The sequence below is a fragment of the Myotis daubentonii genome, chromosome 12 (genome assembly GCF_963259705.1).
Source record: "Myotis daubentonii chromosome 12, mMyoDau2.1, whole genome shotgun sequence".
In the NCBI taxonomy this organism is placed as follows: Eukaryota; Metazoa; Chordata; class Mammalia; order Chiroptera; family Vespertilionidae; genus Myotis; species Myotis daubentonii.
Genome location: NC_081851.1, coordinates 79,907,614 through 79,926,683, shown reverse-complemented (window position 1 = coordinate 79,926,683; position 19,070 = coordinate 79,907,614). Strand labels below are relative to the sequence as shown.

At 53.1% G+C, this 19,070-nt stretch overlaps 1 protein-coding gene across 10 annotated transcripts in view; it reads right to left on the bottom strand.

Annotated features, from left to right (window-relative positions):
* MYT1L (myelin transcription factor 1 like) overlaps nucleotides 1-19,070 on the bottom strand; it is a 301,904-nt gene that overhangs the window by 62,641 nt on the left and 220,193 nt on the right. For 7 of the 10 annotated variants that reach the window (XM_059660630.1, XM_059660629.1, XM_059660636.1 and 4 more), the window contains 2 exons: nucleotides 12,636-12,976; nucleotides 1,655-2,632 (listed from right to left, as the gene is read on the bottom strand). In XM_059660630.1, coding sequence (XP_059516613.1) covers nucleotides 1,655-2,632; nucleotides 12,636-12,976 — 1,319 coding nt within the window. The remainder of the gene's footprint in view (nucleotides 1-1,654; nucleotides 2,633-12,635; nucleotides 12,977-19,070) is intronic. The other 3 variants (XM_059660635.1, XM_059660637.1, XM_059660638.1) reach the window with 1 other exon arrangement.

Below are 19,070 nucleotides of genomic sequence, written 5' to 3'. Positions count from 1 at the left end.
CTTACAAAAAACAAAAACCATACCAAGCAACCATAACAAAACAAAACGAATCCGTATCTACAGGAAACTCTGGGCTTAAAGGAGCCACGGAAACCAGAGGAGGGATGCCCCAAGGGCCCGTGGCTCCGTGCGGAGCCCACCACAGTCCACTCTGCAGACGTCTAGGTCAGAACCTAGCGCGTGGCCACCTGAGCAAGCCCATGGCAGAGACACTATTTCTTCCTAAAAATGTTGAGATGATTCTCAAACATCTAGCACACCATTTCTAACGGCCCCCACTACAGCCACAACGTACGTGCGACGTCTTGGTCTTTCCAGCACCAGAGCCAGCCCGGGCTCCGCTGAGCCACACTCTGTGGCCTGAGCACCACCCCTCCCTCCCGTCCACACCTGCCAAGGCTCTGCCTGCACCGCATGACTGAGTCGATACCGGGCTCGATTCAGGGCAGGAGCCGCAGGCCTCTGGCTCGGGCCGTGCCCAGGGGACCCGGGGTAGTGCTGGCCACGGGCTGTGGGGCTGCGTGCACATTGAGAGGAGAATACACACGATGTCACAGCAGAAAAAGCAGGTTTTCCTATCCTTCGAAGTTTACAGAGCAACTGATTTTCAAACGAAATTCCTGAACCTCACCGTCAGCTCCCCGGGGAGGATCTGTGTTTGTAAGGCATAGAATAGCAGATAACACAGAGGATCTTGTCTGGTGCTCATCTGGAGGGACTTAAGGAATCACCAATTTTATTCTTTAAATGGCTTCCTGAGTTTTAAGTGTCTGTAACTGAAACCTGCAGTGCCCAAGATCTACTCGAGGTTCTTGTAACCTGCCTCCTTCTGAAAGGGGACACAGCGGTTATTTCGAACATGAAGTCAATTGCTCAGGTTGGAATATACATATTAAACACAGTGACTAATATGCATGTAATTAAACATAGAGATGTATGCAAATATGTGCTCACATACCTCATAAACACAAACCCACGAACACTCCCACACTGGGAGGCTCTGCCTGTTTTATGATAAAGTAACCCCACAATTGCTTCCACACTGAACCGGATCAGTGAGGGGAGTGATTCTATGAGGAAACTGCTCTTGCTCTCAGCCTGGGACACACACGCTCTGCACAGCCAATGGCTCCAGCCGCCAAGCACCTACGATAATTAATGTGCAGTGCTTGCCCTTGTCTTATGTTATCGGTCCTTCTGTTCCTGTTCAATTTCTCTCAGGGATGTTTTCTATGGGGGAGGTTTTATCGGTAACTGTCATTCGATGATAATTTTATAAATCGTGATGTTAGAAGATGCATGTTCCACCCCGACTGACTGCTGCATAGACCCTTGCCACTCAGATTGTGGTCCGCGTTTAAGATCACAGCTCATCCTGATAGTTCCTACCACGTGCACCAAGACATGCCTCTTCCACGGAAACATCCTGTTCGTCATCTGCTCTGCTAATATGACACTGAGCTGCGTTGTGTATTTCTCAGACATTGTATTTGCTCTTGAGAACTATAATCACAATCTGTAACTCTGGAATCGGCCCTAGGAACTGTGCATCAGAGAGACAATTTACCAGGATGCACACTTAATTGTGGCCACATTGACATCTTTTACTCAGGCTCACACTTTCATGAGGAACTTACGTAGGTAGAAATATTACCTTTACCATAGTATGGCTTTTTGACATGGCTGTCGCTGGGTTTGGGCTTTCTCTCCTCCCCGGGCAGCTGTCTTGGCGACTGCTCCTCATACGACCTCATACTGTCCCGCCTGCCGGCCTCCATGGCCATTTTCTCCCGCATGGCCTTCGCCCTCTCCGTTTCCAAAGCGATGGCTTTCTCCAGGAGGGTCAGGTTGCCCTTGGTCATGTCGAACACCTCCTCGGACCTGTCGGAGGTGACGGAGGCCGTGTCGTCATCTCTCTCGTGGTACCCGTCCTCCTTTGCGCAGCTGGAGAAAGTCCTCGACCTGGGGCTCAGCTGCTCCTCGAGCCTCATCAGGTTCATCATGTCCGAGTAGCTCCTGTCCGGCGTCCTGCCCGAGAAGTCGTCCTCTGGCCGGAGGTGCGGGCGGCCGCTGAGGCTGGGCTGCGGGTTCCGGTCCTGCGGGCTGGTCTCGCTCAGCTTGCGGGCCAGGTCGAAGCACTGGTTGCGCAGGCACTCCAGGCTGCTCAGGCACACCTCCTCGTCGCTCTCCTCCACCAGCTTCTCCCCCAGCCCGTTGTTCAGGGGCTTTCCCAGCATCACGTAGTTCATGTTCCGACTGTCCTGCTGCGACACGGTGTCTGCGTAGCTCCTGTCGTTCATGTTCTCCGCCAGCACCACACCATGTCCTTGTGCTAGTAATTTCAGGGAGTCCACCGTTTCCCTAACGACATCACTGTCTAAGTCTAGACTCAACTCGCCTTTCCGACCCAAGTTCTCATTTTTGTCACTATCGTCTTCCAGACTGTTGGAGGTGTTGCTGTTCATCTCGGACTCCGTGCGGGCCCGGTACGCTGCGTCCTCGGCAATCTTGCCGAGATTCAACAAGGACTTGGCCACCAGCTCATCATAGTTATCATACTCATCATTATTATTATCATCCTTTTCTGTGTCTTGCATTATGCGACTACTGTGACAGTTCATTTGATGGTCTTCTGCAAAGAAAGTAAAAAAAAAAGGACAAAAAAGAACAGAAAAGAAAGAAGTGGAGGCTAGAATGTGAAGTTTAGCGGCAACAGCATGGACAGCAAGCTAATTGCAGTCAACTCTACACACCACACAGCCCCGAGGTCCCACTGCGTGTCGACACGGCGAAACAGACTGCTCGACGGGAGCAGTTCAAAACACATTCACTATTGACTTCCTTCATTAATCTTAAAATAAACAATTTAAAAATATTAATTTTTCATTGTACCTAAATTTTGAGAATGACTTTTCTTTTTTAAAAAAATATATTTTATTGATTTTCTACAGAGAGGAAGGGAGAGGAACAGAGAGTTAGAAACATCGATGAGTGAGAAACATTGATCAGCTGCCTCCTGCACACCCCCTACTGGGGATGTGCCCGCAACCAAGGTACATGCCCTTGACCGGAATCGAACCTGGGACCCTTGAGTCCGCGGGCTGACGCTCTATCCACTGAGCCAAACTGGTTAGGGCAAGAATGACTTTTCTTTATCGGCTTTATGTACTTGCAGCCCAAACCAGATATGCCACAGTTACACTCATCATTACTGGGCTTTGTGAGAGTCCATGAGCATCCCTGGTGTCAGCTCATAACAGACGTGCGCAGCGGCTGCTTTTGAAGGGTTTGCTTCCCAGTGGTGCTCAGGCGGCGCGAGGAAAGCCCGGGTCCTGAGGACTCACACAGAGGATACACCTACTCTGCGCTCGGGTCAGAAGCACATGTCTGGGCTGAGTGAAGAGCTATTCTGACTGTGGCACCTTGGAGGTAACTTATCAGAAGGCACATGAAGCAGCAGGAAGGCCATAGTGAGATTCAGAAACAAAATCTGATGAACTGAGAATCCTGTACAAGTATCTCAGTGGGCATGGAGGGAGGAGGTCCGCGTGACCAGGAGCCTGTGCAAAGCAGGACGGAGGGGAGCTGGTGCTGCGGAACCACATCCAGCACAGCCTTTGCCTGACATGCAGCACTGCCAGTCACCTCTCATGGCCTCGGGAGAAGCTGGGTGAGCCAGTAGAAATAATGTGTGACTAACTGTCACATCCAGTCTCAAAAAAGTATTTAGGAAAACTGTTGTAGAAAAAAGACCATGTTAGAAACGACAAACTGCTACATTCCATCTGGAGTGCGTCCTGTCTGACACTGACAGGCCACCTGGATGCACCTCTTTCCACGCTGCGCAGCCGCTCACGTGGACACGGGCGGCAGTCGAGGCCTTCTTACCTGGGCCCCTCCCGCCCCTGAGACTGGGTATGGGAGCTGCACTGTCACACCTGTTGTTTCTATGATTAAAAAGCCAGACTGAGAAGATGGCGGGAAGTTCACTAGTGAGCTGACGGAAGGAGGGGCCCCGACCACGGGCTCCCCCTGGGCCCAGGGCGTTCTCCGTGGGCTCCTGCCATTCCCTCAGGAAGGCCTTCTTTGGGAGCAGATTTGTTCCTCGACACATTAATAACAGAAAACATCTCTCTAGCCCACACACTTACACATCTAACACATCCGTCTAAACATCAGCAAATCAAATTGGCCACGCATTAGTCATAGAGCATCACCAACTGTCTGCCGCAAAAGTGGTCCCTCTCCTGGCTCATTCCTACCAAGCATCTCCCCAAGGATAGGACATACGCAGTCCCAACGAGCGGCAGGAGGGAGGAACCCCAACCACAGACGCCCTGGCCCAGGGCTCATGCTGTTAAGAATCGTAGGCAGCCTGTTCTAGTGAAGTTCCAAAATCTCAGCCCTGTTCCCTCTTGACGCGCACATTCATGGGCTCTGACCAGAGGAGCAGCGTCAGGACGGCCGGCGCATGGCCGCCCCCCGATGGTAACTGGGGACCCTGTAGCCAGTGCCAGCCACGGACCCTACGGAGAACCGGCCACGAGTAGAACAAGAGAACCACGTGCCATCCTGAAGCACCTGATCGCCCGGTCAAAGAAGCCACCCCGTGGCGGCTGTGCAATTGCTGTGAAATTCGACCGTGGGTCCTGCCATCCAGACACCCTTTGGCAGGTGGCCTTCTTGGGGAGTGCCATCCCCGTCATATCGGACAGAATCTCATCTGTCTCCAAAGGCCCTTCAAAAACACGACACTGTCTGTGGTGACACAGTCGACCAGTCTTCAGTGTCTGGGAGCTTTTGTTTTCCTGTTCAACTCGCATCTGCCAGCCTCCACCGGGGCTCACGCCGCCAGCTCTGCCCTCAGCGGAGAACACAGCACATGTTCCTGTGCTCAGTCCTCTGGCCTGCTCTGCTCTGTGTTTCTCTGGGGCAAAGGGCGATGCTTAGTTAGTGCCTGTCCCCAGGGAACGCAGAGCACTGTGGGGACACAGAGACGCATCCTGTCTTTCTGAGATGAGCTGCAATGATGCTCTGCATCCTTCACATGAATGCAGCCTTAACATACGTCAGACATTTGCTGCACAGACCACGGCCGCACAGGGAGCCGGAGCGTGTGCACGGCGGGCGGACCGCGCCGCAGCCCCACTGCAATGCTGCCTCACAGCTCTGAGCCGCTCACCTCGCAAGAGCATTCGTCTGGAGGGCGACTTCTCTGAGCTTCGGAACAAACCAGGAGGGGACTGAAGGGGAGTTACCGTCCTTAGTTTGGAAGCCCAAGTGAGGTCCCAGAGAGCCAGGGACTTGCCCAGGACAAGGGTCCGAGCAGCACGGGAAGACTCCCCTCGTCCCTGGGCTTTAAACTGAACGCTGACCAACTAGCGTCTGGAATGAAAACCAAATGAACAAAACAAGGCAAATAACCTGGTATTCCTTCACACAGGCCTTAAAAACAAACGCAGAGACCACATCAGACTTGGTCTCCTACATCTTTGATTTCTTGTTATAGAGAAAAGATTTTTCCCCAGTATTTAAGCCTGCTCCTTGCATCTTGAATGTACATGACATTATATTCTCAGCAAGCTTTCTGGCTTGTATCAGTGTCTGATGATTCATAAAATGTAAGATATAATTATATTTTGTAATTATACAACATTAGTTTGCATGAAGGAAGGTGTTTTTTTTTTTTATCACAGATTGATATCTAGAAATGTCTAATTCTGCCTTTACTCAATTAGAAGTCATACAGCCATACACTTCACCACATCCACGTGCTAACCTCCCTAAAACCACGCCTTTATGGGTGTAGGGAGAGATTAACGTTAAGATATAAAACAGGGGTCCTCAAACTACGGCCCGCGGGCCACATGTGGCCGCTGGAACCATTTATCCGGCCCGCCGGGTGTTTTTGCCGCCGCTGTGTGCACGTAGGAATTTGTTCATAGTTTTTTCTTAAACTATAGTCCGGCCCTCCAATGGTCTGAAGGACAGTGAACTGGCCCCCTGTTTAAAAAGTCTGGGGACCCCTGATACATAAAATCGTGAGATCGTTTCTCCCAACTGCGCCCCCGCCCCTCGCAGTGGAAATCCTGCACACGAACCACGCATCTGTTTCCGCCTGGGTCTCAGGCTCACCGCCTTGGCGCCGGCTGCAGCACAGGCTGGCGGCTCATCCTGACTGCCCTCTGTCTGCATCTCAACAGCCCCTTCCTCAGGGACGTGCCCCCGAGAACCCTGGGGAGGATGAGCGGCTCATCAACACGAGGACAACACCCGCAAGGGGGCCGGCCTCACCGCCTTCATCCTGTCACTGTCTGAGGAAAGGCAAGCCCAGCGACTGCAAATCGCCAGGACACTCCAATCACCTGGGCCAGGGCATCGTCCTGCTAGAAAGAAAACGTGTCCCGGAAATTTTGCAATTTTTTAAAAAAATTTGTTTCTGTGAGGAGAAATTTATACAGGGGGGATTTTGTCTTGAATTTGTTTGACTTACTGCAGAGAGGAAATGGCCCATTAGCAGGACTCATGTGCAGGACTGTCCTGTGGGCGGGCAGTGAGGACAGCCAGGCCCAGAGGGACAAGCTCTGTCCAGAGCTCCTGAAGATGGCAGCGGGGGAGGGAGGGCCGCACATCCCCCCACCCCCGCCCCCAGAGGGACAGGCTCTGTCCAGAGCTCCTGAAGATGGCAGCGGGGGAGGGAAGGGCGCAGAACACTGGGTAACGGACACGCTGCGGAGGCCACACCACACATTCCCGTCCTGACCACTCAGCTTGCTCTGCCGTGCCCAGTGCAACCCTGTCCTGCTTTCCAAAGGTTCTCAGCATGACTATCCGCACCTTCCCGCCACTGCCCCTTGGATGTAAACTCCTGGGCAGGCGCCACACATCTTGGGTCCCCGCATCCCGAGAACGAGAGGAGGCCAGTGAGCCTGTCGGACGGGAGGCCTCCAGTTCCCCCGTTGAGCCCAGGGTCGCGTGCACGTCCTGCAAAGCCGACTGTCCGAGACGCCCGAGCTTCAGCAGGAGAGAAGGGTGCCCACGTCCACACGCGTGTCAGACACGACCCGGTGTGGTGGGGGCGGCAACAAGAGTGTGCTCAGCCTGCACAGGTCACCCCGTTCTTCCTCCGGGGTTCTCTCCTGTGGGCAGGTGCAGGGTGACTCCTAAGGTACACACGTGTGCACTTATTGTTTAAGGTGCTCTCTTTTTAGTGGGCTGAGTATGAAAGTAAACCACAACGTCCTAGGCATTAAGTAGCCACTTAACCGGTATCTCTCAAATCACAAGAATCCAAAATCTGCTATTAGAAAAGTCTGGGACCCCGAGTAGTAACTTTCTTATCTTCAGGATGCCCAGGAAGCTTCTATTTAATAAATGCACACTCAGACCATTAAAATGTTCTGAAAATAAAGTTTTCCATGCAAAAAAACAGCCTGTGATATGCCAACTGGACAATAAATATCACTGAATTAATTAAATGTGAACTTAGTGTAACCTGATCACTGAGATAGTCTTCCCTCTCGTTCTTATGAGAGAAAGTGATGAAAAGCAGCTGAGCTCTGCAGTGAGGGAACCACGACCTCCGCCTCTGACCTTAGTGTCGGACGAGGCCCCCGACAGGGACACAGCTCCTCCCCGCCTGCCTCCTGTGGGGCCCACTGCTGCACCCACTGCTGCACCCACTGCTGCGCCCACTGCTGCGCCCACTGCTGCGCCCACTGCTGCGCCCACTTAGGCGGTCATTACCAGCGGCATCTTGTTCATCGTGGCTGCGATGCTGGAGGGCCCTTGGGATAAAAATAAATACCCCTCCCGGGTTGTAACGGGCGTCCTTCTATATCTGTGGGCGGCTGGTGTCATCAACTGTTGGTTTGTATATACTTGTTTTACTTAAACCTGTCAACAAACTCCACATTCCAACATATGACTGAGGGGAAAATGCCACCCAGATGACGAGAAACAGCAGCCTGTTGGTAGAGACAATGAGACGCGATCGCCACTGGGCCCTGCGGCCCCACCCGGATGCCGGGTTCCTGCCAGAGGACCACCTGCTGTGTGTGGACTGCGTGGCGCCAGCCCTTCACACGGTCCGGCCCGGAGGCTCCCCCGTCGCAGGACGGCTCTGCTTCTCTGCTGACACAGGCTGCTGTCTGCGCTGCTAGTTGCGAAGCAAAAGGCACAGTGGCCTTGGAGGCCCGGAGCTGTAAGGGTCACCATGAGTGTAACCAAGGGACTAAGGGATCGACGTCGAGGCGGCGGCCCAGACCCCTGGTTGTTACAGGCAAATGCCTGCTGTCTGCCCAGTGCGCAGGAGAGGACGCAGCACCCACAGAGGCCCTGCAAGCCCCCGCACCTCGCGCCTGGACACTGCTACCCCCGCAGAAGTCCCACCTGCCGACAGTGATTCTGGCGCTGAACGGAGCAGTTGGGTAAAACAGCAATTTGGTAAGTGAGGCTATCAAAACAGGAGATTGACAGCTATCTGCCTTTCAAAGCCTCATTTTACTGAATGAGACATAGCTCGGAGTGTGAGCATGTGAAACGAGTATTCTATCAACAAAGCTGTCCAGGCCCCTTGGTCCAGGGTCCTCCGGAAGGTTCTGACCCTGGGGTTTATGAAACAGCTGGAGTGCCCTCCCCTGGAATAGCTCCATGTGGCAGTGGCTAAGTGGGGTCTTGGATCACCTGCTGGTGGGGCTCCCCCAGGGGACACTGCTCCCCACAACAGAGAAGGCAGGGGAACCCGCCTCAGGAACCAGGTTCTGCAGCGATTTCTTTGAGGGGCTGGGGGGTACCTTCCTTGGACTAGAAATCAAGCGAGACTGGGGGCCCCTGCGGAGCCCTGGCAGCCACAGGGCCATGGAAGGTGCCCCCTGCCACCCCCTGAGATCTGAACGTTCCGGGAATGCGGGGCTGCAGGGGTGGCATCTGAGAGGGAGTCCGCGATCACACTCTGCGAGGAGGCCGGGAGCGGGATTCTCACCACAGCGGCACGGAGTAACCTCGCAACACCTCCCACCACCGAGCCTCCCTTAGTAGTTCCTGGCAAATCCCTCAACGTTGATGTCATAGATTATTCTAGAAGGTGCTTACCTGGAGATCAGGATGCGCAGCTTGAATTCTGAAACCAGGAACCAGAAACTGATTATTTACCTCTGAAGGGGTATTTGCTTTCGGGAACCCACATCCCAGTGAGCTTCAGGTGCCAGCCCCGTCCTGCTGAGTGCCGGCCCTGCCTGCTCACGGTGCTGCCTCAGCCACCGTCCTGCCCGGCGCTGGGTCTCCAAAGAAAGGCCGCAGTTGTGATTTGCTCTCCGACTTTAAACAGTGATGCTCTAAGTCAGAATAAAAAGCCCCACACAGTCTCAGTGCAAAGCCATTTCGATAATGCTGACTGCTCTTTCAAAATGGGCCTGTTTTGTACCTTAAAAGTCGATTATTTAAAATACTAGAGATTATTTAAATACCATTCATGCACTGGGGGTGGGGCCCCCTCAGCCCAGCCTATGCCCTCTTGTCGTCTGGGACCCCTCGGTGGACGTTCCCTGAGGGGTCCTTAGCGCTGCCGCGGAACGGGGAGAGGCTCCCGCCACCGCTGCTGTGCTCGCCAGCCCTGAGCCCTGCTTCTGGCTGAGTGGCGCTCCCCCTGTGGGAGCGTAATGACCACCAGGGGGCAGCTGCTGCATTGAGCGTCTGCCCCCTCGTGGTCAGTGCACGTAGCAAGTGGTGTTCCGCCGTTTGGTCAATTTGCATATTGGGGTTTTATTATATAAGATGACCCAGTCCAGCCAGCATGGCTCAGTGGTTGAGCAATGACCTATGAACCAGGAGGTGACAGTTTGATTCCCTGTCAGGGCACGTGCCCAGGTTGCAGGCTCGATCCCCAGTAGGGAGTGCAGGAGGCAGCCAATCAGGGTTTCTCTCTCATCACTGATGTTTCTATCTCTCTCCCTCTCCTTTCCTCTCTGAAATCAACAAAAATATATTAAAAAAATAAAATATGACCCTAAGTAAACTACAGTTGGAAGTTTCATTCCAGCAGACGGAGAGCAGCACCTGAGATCTGGTGGGGGGGGACCCTGGGTGCAATGATGCACATGCAACTCTCCCACACGGATCATCGCACACGGACACCATGACTCCCAGCGTAATGCCCCTGCTGCCCAAACAGCATGAGAATCCAAAGAGCATAGCCCACCACCTTCGTAACGGGCCACGGTCAATGACAAATCATTAGTCAGCCCAACAACTCATGATTTCATGCCAACCACACGTTTCAACCAGCGCCCAGAGGAACTTGCCAAATTGGTCTGCTCTCCAACTCTCCCCTTTTTACTGCAGAGCGACTGCCCCTACCCTGAGACCGACACTGCCCTGTTGTCTCTTTAAAGACAATGTTTCTCTTCAGGCCTGGGATGCTCCCATCCACCGAGTGCTCTGTCCCCTTAGCAGGCGTCTCCACCCTACGCTCTGCATGATCACAGTGGAACTTTGACTCATGAAATGTGTGTGTACGTGCACATGCAGGTAGGTCCGTACACCTCTGTAAAGAGGAGGGGCAAACCGTCTCCGTAAGGGCTGTCGGCCACTGTAAGAAGCTGGACTGTTTCATGAAGTTCAGGTTTCCTGAAATGAACTGCTGTGACTCCAAAGGATCAACAACTGACTCACCCCTGATCTAGGCACTCGCTCACCCCTGATCTAGACACTCGCTCACCCCTGATCTAGGCACTCGCTCACCCCTGATCTAGGCACTCGCTCACCCCTGATCTAGGCACTCACTCACCCCTGATCTAGGCACTCAGTCACCCCTGATCTAGACACTCGCTCACCCCTGATCTAGGCACTCGCTCACTCCCCTGATCTAGACACTCGCTCACCCCTGATCTAGGCACTCGCTCACCCCTGATCTAGGCACTCGCTCACCCCTGATCTAGGCACTCACTCACCCCTGATCTAGGCACTCAGTCACCCCTGATCTAGACACTCGCTCACCCCTGATCTAGGCACTCGCTCACTCCCCTGATCTAGACACTCGCTCACCCCTGATCTAGACACTCGCTCACCCCTGATCTAGACACTCGCTCACTCCCCTGATCTAGGCACTCGCTCACTCCCCTGATCTAGACACTCGCTCACCCCTGATCTAGACACTCGCTCACTCCCCTGATCTAGACACTCGCTCACCCCTGATCTAGACACTCCCTCACCCCTGATCTAGACACTCCCTCACCCCTGATCTAGACACTCAGTCACCCCTGATATAGACACTCACTCACCCCTGATCTAGACACTCGCTCACTCCCCTGATCTAGACACTCGCTCACTCCCCTGATCTAGACACTCGCTCACTCCCCTGATCTAGACACTCGCTCACCCCTGATCTAGGCACTCGCTCACCCCTGATCTAGGCACTCACTCACCCCTGATCTAGGCACTCGCTCACCCCTGATCTAGGCACTCGCTCACCCCTGATCTAGGCACTCGCTCACTCCCCTGATCTAGACACTCGCTCACCCCTGATCTAGACACTTGCTCGCCCCTGATCTAGACACTTGCTCGCCCCTGATCTAGACACTCGCTCGCCCCCTGGCTCACCCCTGATCTAGACACTCGCTCGCCCCTGATCTAGGCACTCGCTCACCCCTGATCTAGGCACTCGCTCACCCCTGATCTAGACACTCGCTCACCCCTGATCTAGGCACTCGCTCACCCCTGATCTAGGCACTCGCTCACCCCTGATCTAGACACTCGCTCACCCCTGATCTAGACACTCAGTCACCCCTGATATAGACACTCACTCACCCCTGATCTAGACACTTGCTCCCCTGGCTCACCCCGATCTAGACACTCGCTCACCCCTGATCTAAATGCTCATCCCGACTCGGTTTCCTGAACGGCTTTAAGCCCGATGAAGAAGCGTGAGGAAAAAATATTCCCTTCGTTCTGAAAGAGGTTTTGGCATTTCTCTGAGGGAAATTACAGAAAACTGGAGACAGAGCAGAGCCACCCTGAACACACTGCCCCAGACATACACACCGCCCTGGAAAGCAGGCTCCCACCGTGTGTCCCCCACAGCGCCGGCACTTCAGAGCAGAAACCCTCTCCGCATGGGCACAGATGACGGCTCCATTCATTCCTCTGTCCCAACAGGACAGGCACTAAAGAAAGGCCCTGGCAATTGACAGGTGAGACTACTACCCCGTCGCAGCCCCGCTGGTCCCACAGCGCCCACCTTAGGAGGCATGTGGACTAAGCACCCAACATCCCTATTTTAGCCAATAACAGCGCCTGTAGGTAGAGCATCCGAGCATTTGCCAAATGAGCGACCAGGTGTGGAACGTCACCTTCTGGATACAGTGCTGAGCTCATCAAATGTGTCCACTGAGGATCTCAGCCAGCTTTTGTGACCCCCAAGCTGAGTAACGACTTGAGTGGAACAGAATCTAACATCTGATACAGGTCAGAGGAATTCTTTACGACAGAAGTTAGACGGGCAAGTGGCCATTCTTCTCAGCACTGGCAGGGAAGACCTATTTATGGGGCCATCACTAGTGTCACCAACACGAAACCAGGAATTCCCGCTGAGGAATCGGCCCAAGTCACCGCGGAGGGTCGCTAGGGTTTAAGGTTACCGTTTTCCTCCTCCTCGTCGTCCTCCTCGTCCTCGTCATCCTCCTCATCCTCCTCGTCCTCCTCCCCGTCCTCATCATCCTCATCCTCTAGTTCCTCCTCCAGTTCCTCCTCCTCCTCGCGGTCCTCCTCCTCGTCCTCCCTTGGCTCGTCCTCATCCTCCGAGTCCTCCTCCTCCTCGTCCTCCTCCTTCTCGTCCGTGTCATCCGACCCGTCGCTCTCATAGCGCTCGTCCACCGAGGAGCTGTCCGCCTTCACCGCAAACGGCTTCCTCTTGGGAGCGGGCTCTTGGGGCTGCTTATCCTGTGTTTTTCTTTTTTTGGCCAAGGGGCAGCCATATACACTGTTGCGGGGGGGGGGGAGAGAGAGAGAGAGAGAGAGAGAGAGAGAGAGAGAGAGAGAGAGAGAGAGAGACCTGGTTACTGTCTTTGAATAGCAGAGCTTCAGGAGTCCTTGATCAGGGGAGCAAAGTTTAGCATGAGCACATCGCACAGAGGCCAGAGGTACAGGCACGCCCGTGTTCGTGCATATACCACCATCTCACGAGCTGCTGATGAGATTTTTACCAAGAAACCTGGCTTGGGTTGGTCTGGCCTCCCAGCCCCTCAGTACTATGCTCCCATAACAGCCGAGGTCCCTATGAAACCCAGGGGCTGCACTGTGAAGCACTTGTGTGACACCAGCCTGTGACCACACACAGTCAGTGATGTGCACTGGAAAAGAAGAATTAGTCCCCCGCTATAAAGACATGTGATGAAACAGCACTGCATAAATTTGGATTTGAATATTCTACAGACATGATGTGCCGGGAGCCGGTCCATCCTTGCTGTTTCAAGGGACCTGGCATATATGGCATACGGTTCTTAATATGTTTGCTCACCTTCTTGGCGCTGTGTTTTAACCAAGGTCACCTCTCCGAGAAAGGTTGAATCCCCAGGTAGGGATTTTCCCCTGAAGTTAGGGAGGGAATAAAACCCCTCAACTAAGTGCCAGGCGGGTAATTAATCCCTTTAACTACGAACAATCATGCTTAAACTACATAATCTTTTCTCCCTGGAATGGAGATAAGAAACGCCCTAACCTTTGTAATAGAGATTGATAGGATTGAATCAACTGGTATAAATACAGTTGTAACAAGACAGAAACACTCAGAACTTAGAACAGAATCAAGAAGACAGAACCTACACGGAGCCTAGAGACAGAAGAACTTCGCTGTAGAGAGCATGCCGGAGGATCCTGGAGAGGGACTGGCCTCGGAGCCTAGAGACAGAGCCTAGCGGGAGAACATGGCAAGGGATCCTGGACTGAACCTGACTACAGAGATTGGCAGGAGAACCTGACTGGAACCTGGACACTGAACCTGACTGGAGAGCCTGGACAGAACCTGGCTGGAGAACCTAGCGAGGGAACATGGCTACAGAACCTCGCTGGAGATCCGAAGCAGAGCCTCTCTGGAGATCAAGACCAGAACTTGGCTGGAGATCCTGGCTAGGCTGCTGATCAACTGAACGCTGTCTCCGTGTCATTCCTTCTTCGCCGACTCCGTCCACATCTTTGGGGACCCCTGGACCTGCTGGGGTTGGACCCCGGCAATGATGCATCTCTAGACATAGCGACCCACAACCACACAGCCTCACTGTGTTGAAGGCCGGCCCCGCCCCCAGCACTGCAGAGCGAGCTCGGCGTTACTGGCAGTCACCACGAACTGTGCTCGAATTGGCCCAAACCTGGGTGAGACCTTTCCAGCAGGGCTCACACCTCTCCTTGCACAAAGGCAGTTTTCCAAAGCTGCTGCTAGTTACGGCTTTCTTCCTGGACACCCATGTCTGTCCTGGGAGAAGCAGGGCAGACAGAGAAGCCAGAGGGCTATGGGCAGGCTCCATGGTCTAAACCAGCGGTTCTCAACCTGTGGGCTGCGACCCCTTTGGGGGGTCGAATGACCCTTTCACAGGGTCGCCTAAGACCATCGGAAAACACATATATAATTACATATTGTTTTTGTGATTAATCACTATGCTTTAATTATGTTCAATTTGTAACAATGGGGTCACCACCACATGAGGAACTGTATTAAAGGGTCGCGGCGTTAGGAAGGTTGAGAACCCCTGGTCTAAACGAAGACGTGTGGCCTCCGCACTCAGAGCTCTGGGAGGGGATCTTGGCCCCCGAGCTTATGTCTGGACCTGGTATCGGTGACATCTGCATTCGGTCACGCCCATCCAGCACATGGTCTAGGCACCTCCTCTGGGTGGGCTCTTAGCATCACTGGAGACTCAGAGGCAGAGACCCAAGTCCCCCCTCAGGCACCTCTGCCCGGGGACTCAGACAAGCCAGCACCACTGCTTTCGACCCACTCCTCACTGCTCCCCTGGTGCCTGCACGCGGCCGCACGGTGGGCACTCGGCGAACAGTTGTTGGATGAACGAACGATGTGATACATGTTATGCAAACAGCACTCTGTCATGAAAACAAGAGCAGCCAGTCCAGGAGCCAGGGAGGCCCCGCCAGGGTGGCGCTGGGAACGGCTCTGAAGGAGACACACGCTGCGTGGAGAAGGGGCTCTTTCCAAACATCTTACGCAAAACAGAAGTTGCACACGGACATAAGAAGGGAGACGGTTTCAGAAACTAGACTAGAAACAGCTCTGGAGTCAGAGGACGAGGAGGCGAGTGGGCGTGGGGATGGGAGGTGGGGGCTGGGAGTGAGGCAGGCCAGACCCTGGGGACTGGCTGTGGGACTGCGGACTTCCGTGCAGGGGACAGGGACTACTCGACGTCGCCATCGCGCCTGCATGTAAGGACGGCGTGGCAAGGTGCGTGGGCAGCGGGGGGTGTGAAGCTGGAGATGGAGAGCAGGATGCAGGCCATGCCACTGGCCTCTGAAATCCCAGAGGCCACCTCTCTTACAAACATACAGTCAAAAAAGACCACTTATGACCAGAAAACACTGAAGAAAACAAATGCTGGTGCACAAGGCATTTCTCACATGAACTAAACAGAACGCTGAGATTTCTTTTATGTGACTCTTAGGTGTTTTGGGGAGCATCTGAGTCCACAGCCCTGGAGCCGATCCGGCCTTGAAACACCGGCTCCCCGCAGCCTGCTGTCCTGTGATGCTGAATTACCTCCTGGCCACCAGCACTGCAGAGCGAGCTGCACGTCTCAGCCACGCCAGCCGCTCCTCTCACGGACGGGCTGGAGGCGAGCGCCTTGTTCAGCGCCCACCCCGTGTCTGCCCAGTGATGAGTCAGTAAGTGTAACAGTGAGTCTGTGGTTTTGCTCCTCCAAGGTCTGCCCATGACTCTGGGTCACAGCTTTCATCACCTCTCCATGGCTTGTATCCTTCTTCTCAGCTCATCAAGACCTTGTCTGACACGTCTCTTCTGCATCAAAGCTGCCTGCACCGTGTGGTTCGCTAGCACAGGCACCAGGCCCACTCTTTTTTTTTTTATTATTGCTTAAAGTATTACAAAGGGTATTACATATGTGTCCATTTTTTCCCCCCGCCCTAGACAGTCCCCTAGCCTCCCCTATCCCCCAGTGTCTTATGTCCATTGGTTATGCTTATATGCATGCATACAAGTCCTTTGGTTGATCTCTTACCCCCCCACCTCCTGCACCCCCACCCTCCCCGGCCTTCCCGCTGCAGTTTGACAATCTGTTTGAGGCAGCTCTGCCTCTGTATCTATTATTGTTCAAAAGTTTATAATGGTCTCTATTATCCATGAATGAGTGAGATCATGTGGTATTTTTCCTTCATTGACTGGCTTATTTCACTTAGCATAATGCTCTCCAGTTCCATCCATGCCGTTGCAAATGGTAAGAGTTCCTTCCTTTTTAGAGCAGCATAGTATTCCATTGTGTAGATGTACCACAGTTTTCTAATCCATTCATCTACTGATGGGCACTTAGGCTGTTTCCAGATCTTAGCTATGGTGAATTGTGCTGCTATGAACATAGGAGTGCATATATCCTTTCTGATTGGTGTTTCTGGTAAGGGCCTAATCTCCAAAATTTATAGGGAACTCATACAACTTAACAAAAGGAAGATAAACAATCCAATCAAAAAATGGGCAAAGGACCTAAATAGACACCTTTCAAAAGAGGACATTCAGAAAGCCAAGAGACATATGAAAACATGCTCAAAGTCACTAATCATCCGAGAGATGCAAATCAAAACAACAATGAGGTACCATCTCACACCTGTCAGAATGGCTATCATCAACAAATCAACAAACGACAAGTGCTGGAGAGGATGTGGAGAAAAAGGAACACTTGTGCACTGCTGGTGGGAATGCAGACTGGTGCAGCCACTATGGAAGACAGTATGGAGTTTCCTCAAAAAATGAAAATGGAACTCCCATTTGACCCTGTGATCCCACTTCCAGGCCCACTCTTCACCCCGATCACCCAGGCGCTGGGAAAGGCGGTCATTGCTGATTCTCTGCTTGCCGGGGTCCAACCCCAGCAGGTCCAGGGGTCCCCAAAGGTGTGGACGGAGTCGGCGAAGAAGGAATGACACGGAGACAGCGTTCAGTTGATCAGCAGCCTAGCCAGGATCTCCAGCCAAGTTCTGGTCTGGATCTCCAGCGAAGTTCTGCTTCGGATCTCCAGCGAAGTTCTGGTTAGGATCTCCAGCAAAGTTCTGCTTCGGATCTCCAGCCAGGTTCTGTGGCCATGTTCCCTCGCTAGGTTCTTCAGCCAGGTTCTGTCCAGGTTCTCCAGCCAGGTTCAGTCACCAGGTTCTAGTCAGGTTCTCTTGCCAATTTCTGTAGTCAGGTTCAGTCCAGGATCTTTTGCCATGTTCTCTCCAGCGAAGTTCTTCTGTCTGTAGGTTCTGTGTAGGTTCTGTCTGTAGGTTCTCTCTTCTTAGTTCTGTGTCTTGCTGTCTTGTTACATCTGTATTTATACCAGTTGATTCAATCCTATCAATCTCTATTACAAAGGTTAGGGCGTTTCTTATCTCCATTCCAGGGAGTAAAGATTATGTAGCTTAAGCATGATTGTTCGTAGTTAAAGGGATTAATTACCCGCCTGGCACTTAGTTGAGGGGTTTTATTCCCTCCCTAACTTCAGGGGAAAATCCCTACCTGGGGATTCAACCTTTCTCGGAGAGGTGACCTTGGTTAAAACACAGCGCCAAGAAGGTGAGCAAACATATTAAGAACCGTATGCCATATATGCCAGGTCCCTTGAAACGGCAAGGATGGACCGGCTCCCGGCATCTGCTCTTCAGTGATGTTATTCAGTGCCCCTCCTCAGCTGGGCAGTGGGATCCTTCTTTAGTGGCACAAATCCAGCTCTGAGTTGGGAGTTCTGCTGCAGTCTTTCCTCACCCACAGACACTTTGCTTCCCCCAGATGTCAAGATGGCCCGCGTGCTGCTCAGGCCTCCCGTGGGGGCTGCCACGTGCAGAGCAGGAGCAGGAGTGTCACCTGCATTTGGTAAATCACTGGATTCAAATGCTCAGCTGCTTGGAAGGAGCTGGTCTCCAACTTCAGAGCCTCTGCCGCTCACAGGCTCTGATGCTCAAGGCTCCGCTGTGTCCATCAGTGTAAACTGTCAATCAAACTGCACACACCTGTTCTGCCCTCTCCGATCCACTCCACTGACTGCCAGTGCCTGGTCCTCCTGTCCAAGTGACCGCCACACCCAAGCCCCCAGGACAGACTCCACTGTGTGTGTCAAACAGCACGTGGCTCAGGAGCCTGCTCAGATCTGCATCCGTCCTGGGCTGAGACCAGTGGGTCGGAACATGTCCAAGCAAAGCCTCAGAAGACAATTTGGGAGCATGTGTGGGGAGTGTGGGCCCTCCTAAACCCATGCTCTGTGACCATCACGTCTGCCGATGAGGGGCCAGTGACTGCAGGCGAGCGCTGCCCATGAAGAAGGGGGTGCCCCGTCCACCGCAGGGGCTGTGCGTGCCACACTCACCCTGCATGTGGCTGCCTCTCCGTCTCTGCACGTACACTTCCATGTCCACTCATGACTGCACTGGCTGGATCTCAAGTTCCGCTTTCTCCCTAAAGTCATTCCTGCTCAGTCTAGAATTCAGGGTCCTCTACCTTTAAGAACTCTGTACCATTCTCCAAGGAAGATATAAAAATGGGCAATAAGCACACGAAAAACAATGTTTTTAAAGGTGCCCACAACCTTGACAACAGACAAAACCAAACCAAACCAAACCCTGCACCATCAGACACTGAGCATCAGTTTTGTCAAGACCTTCTATTGTGGACTTTTTCATGTGTGCCCTTCATCCCAATGAACTGTTTCCTCCTTGGCCCTAGGAGCCCTGCCATAGAAGTAACGACTCGAAATCCCCACATGCCAACACCCCTTCTGGCTGATTTGTTTGTTGGTTGGTTAATCCTCACCTGAGGACATTTTTCCATTGATTTTTTTTTTTTTTGAGGGAGAGTGGAAGAGAGAGGGAAA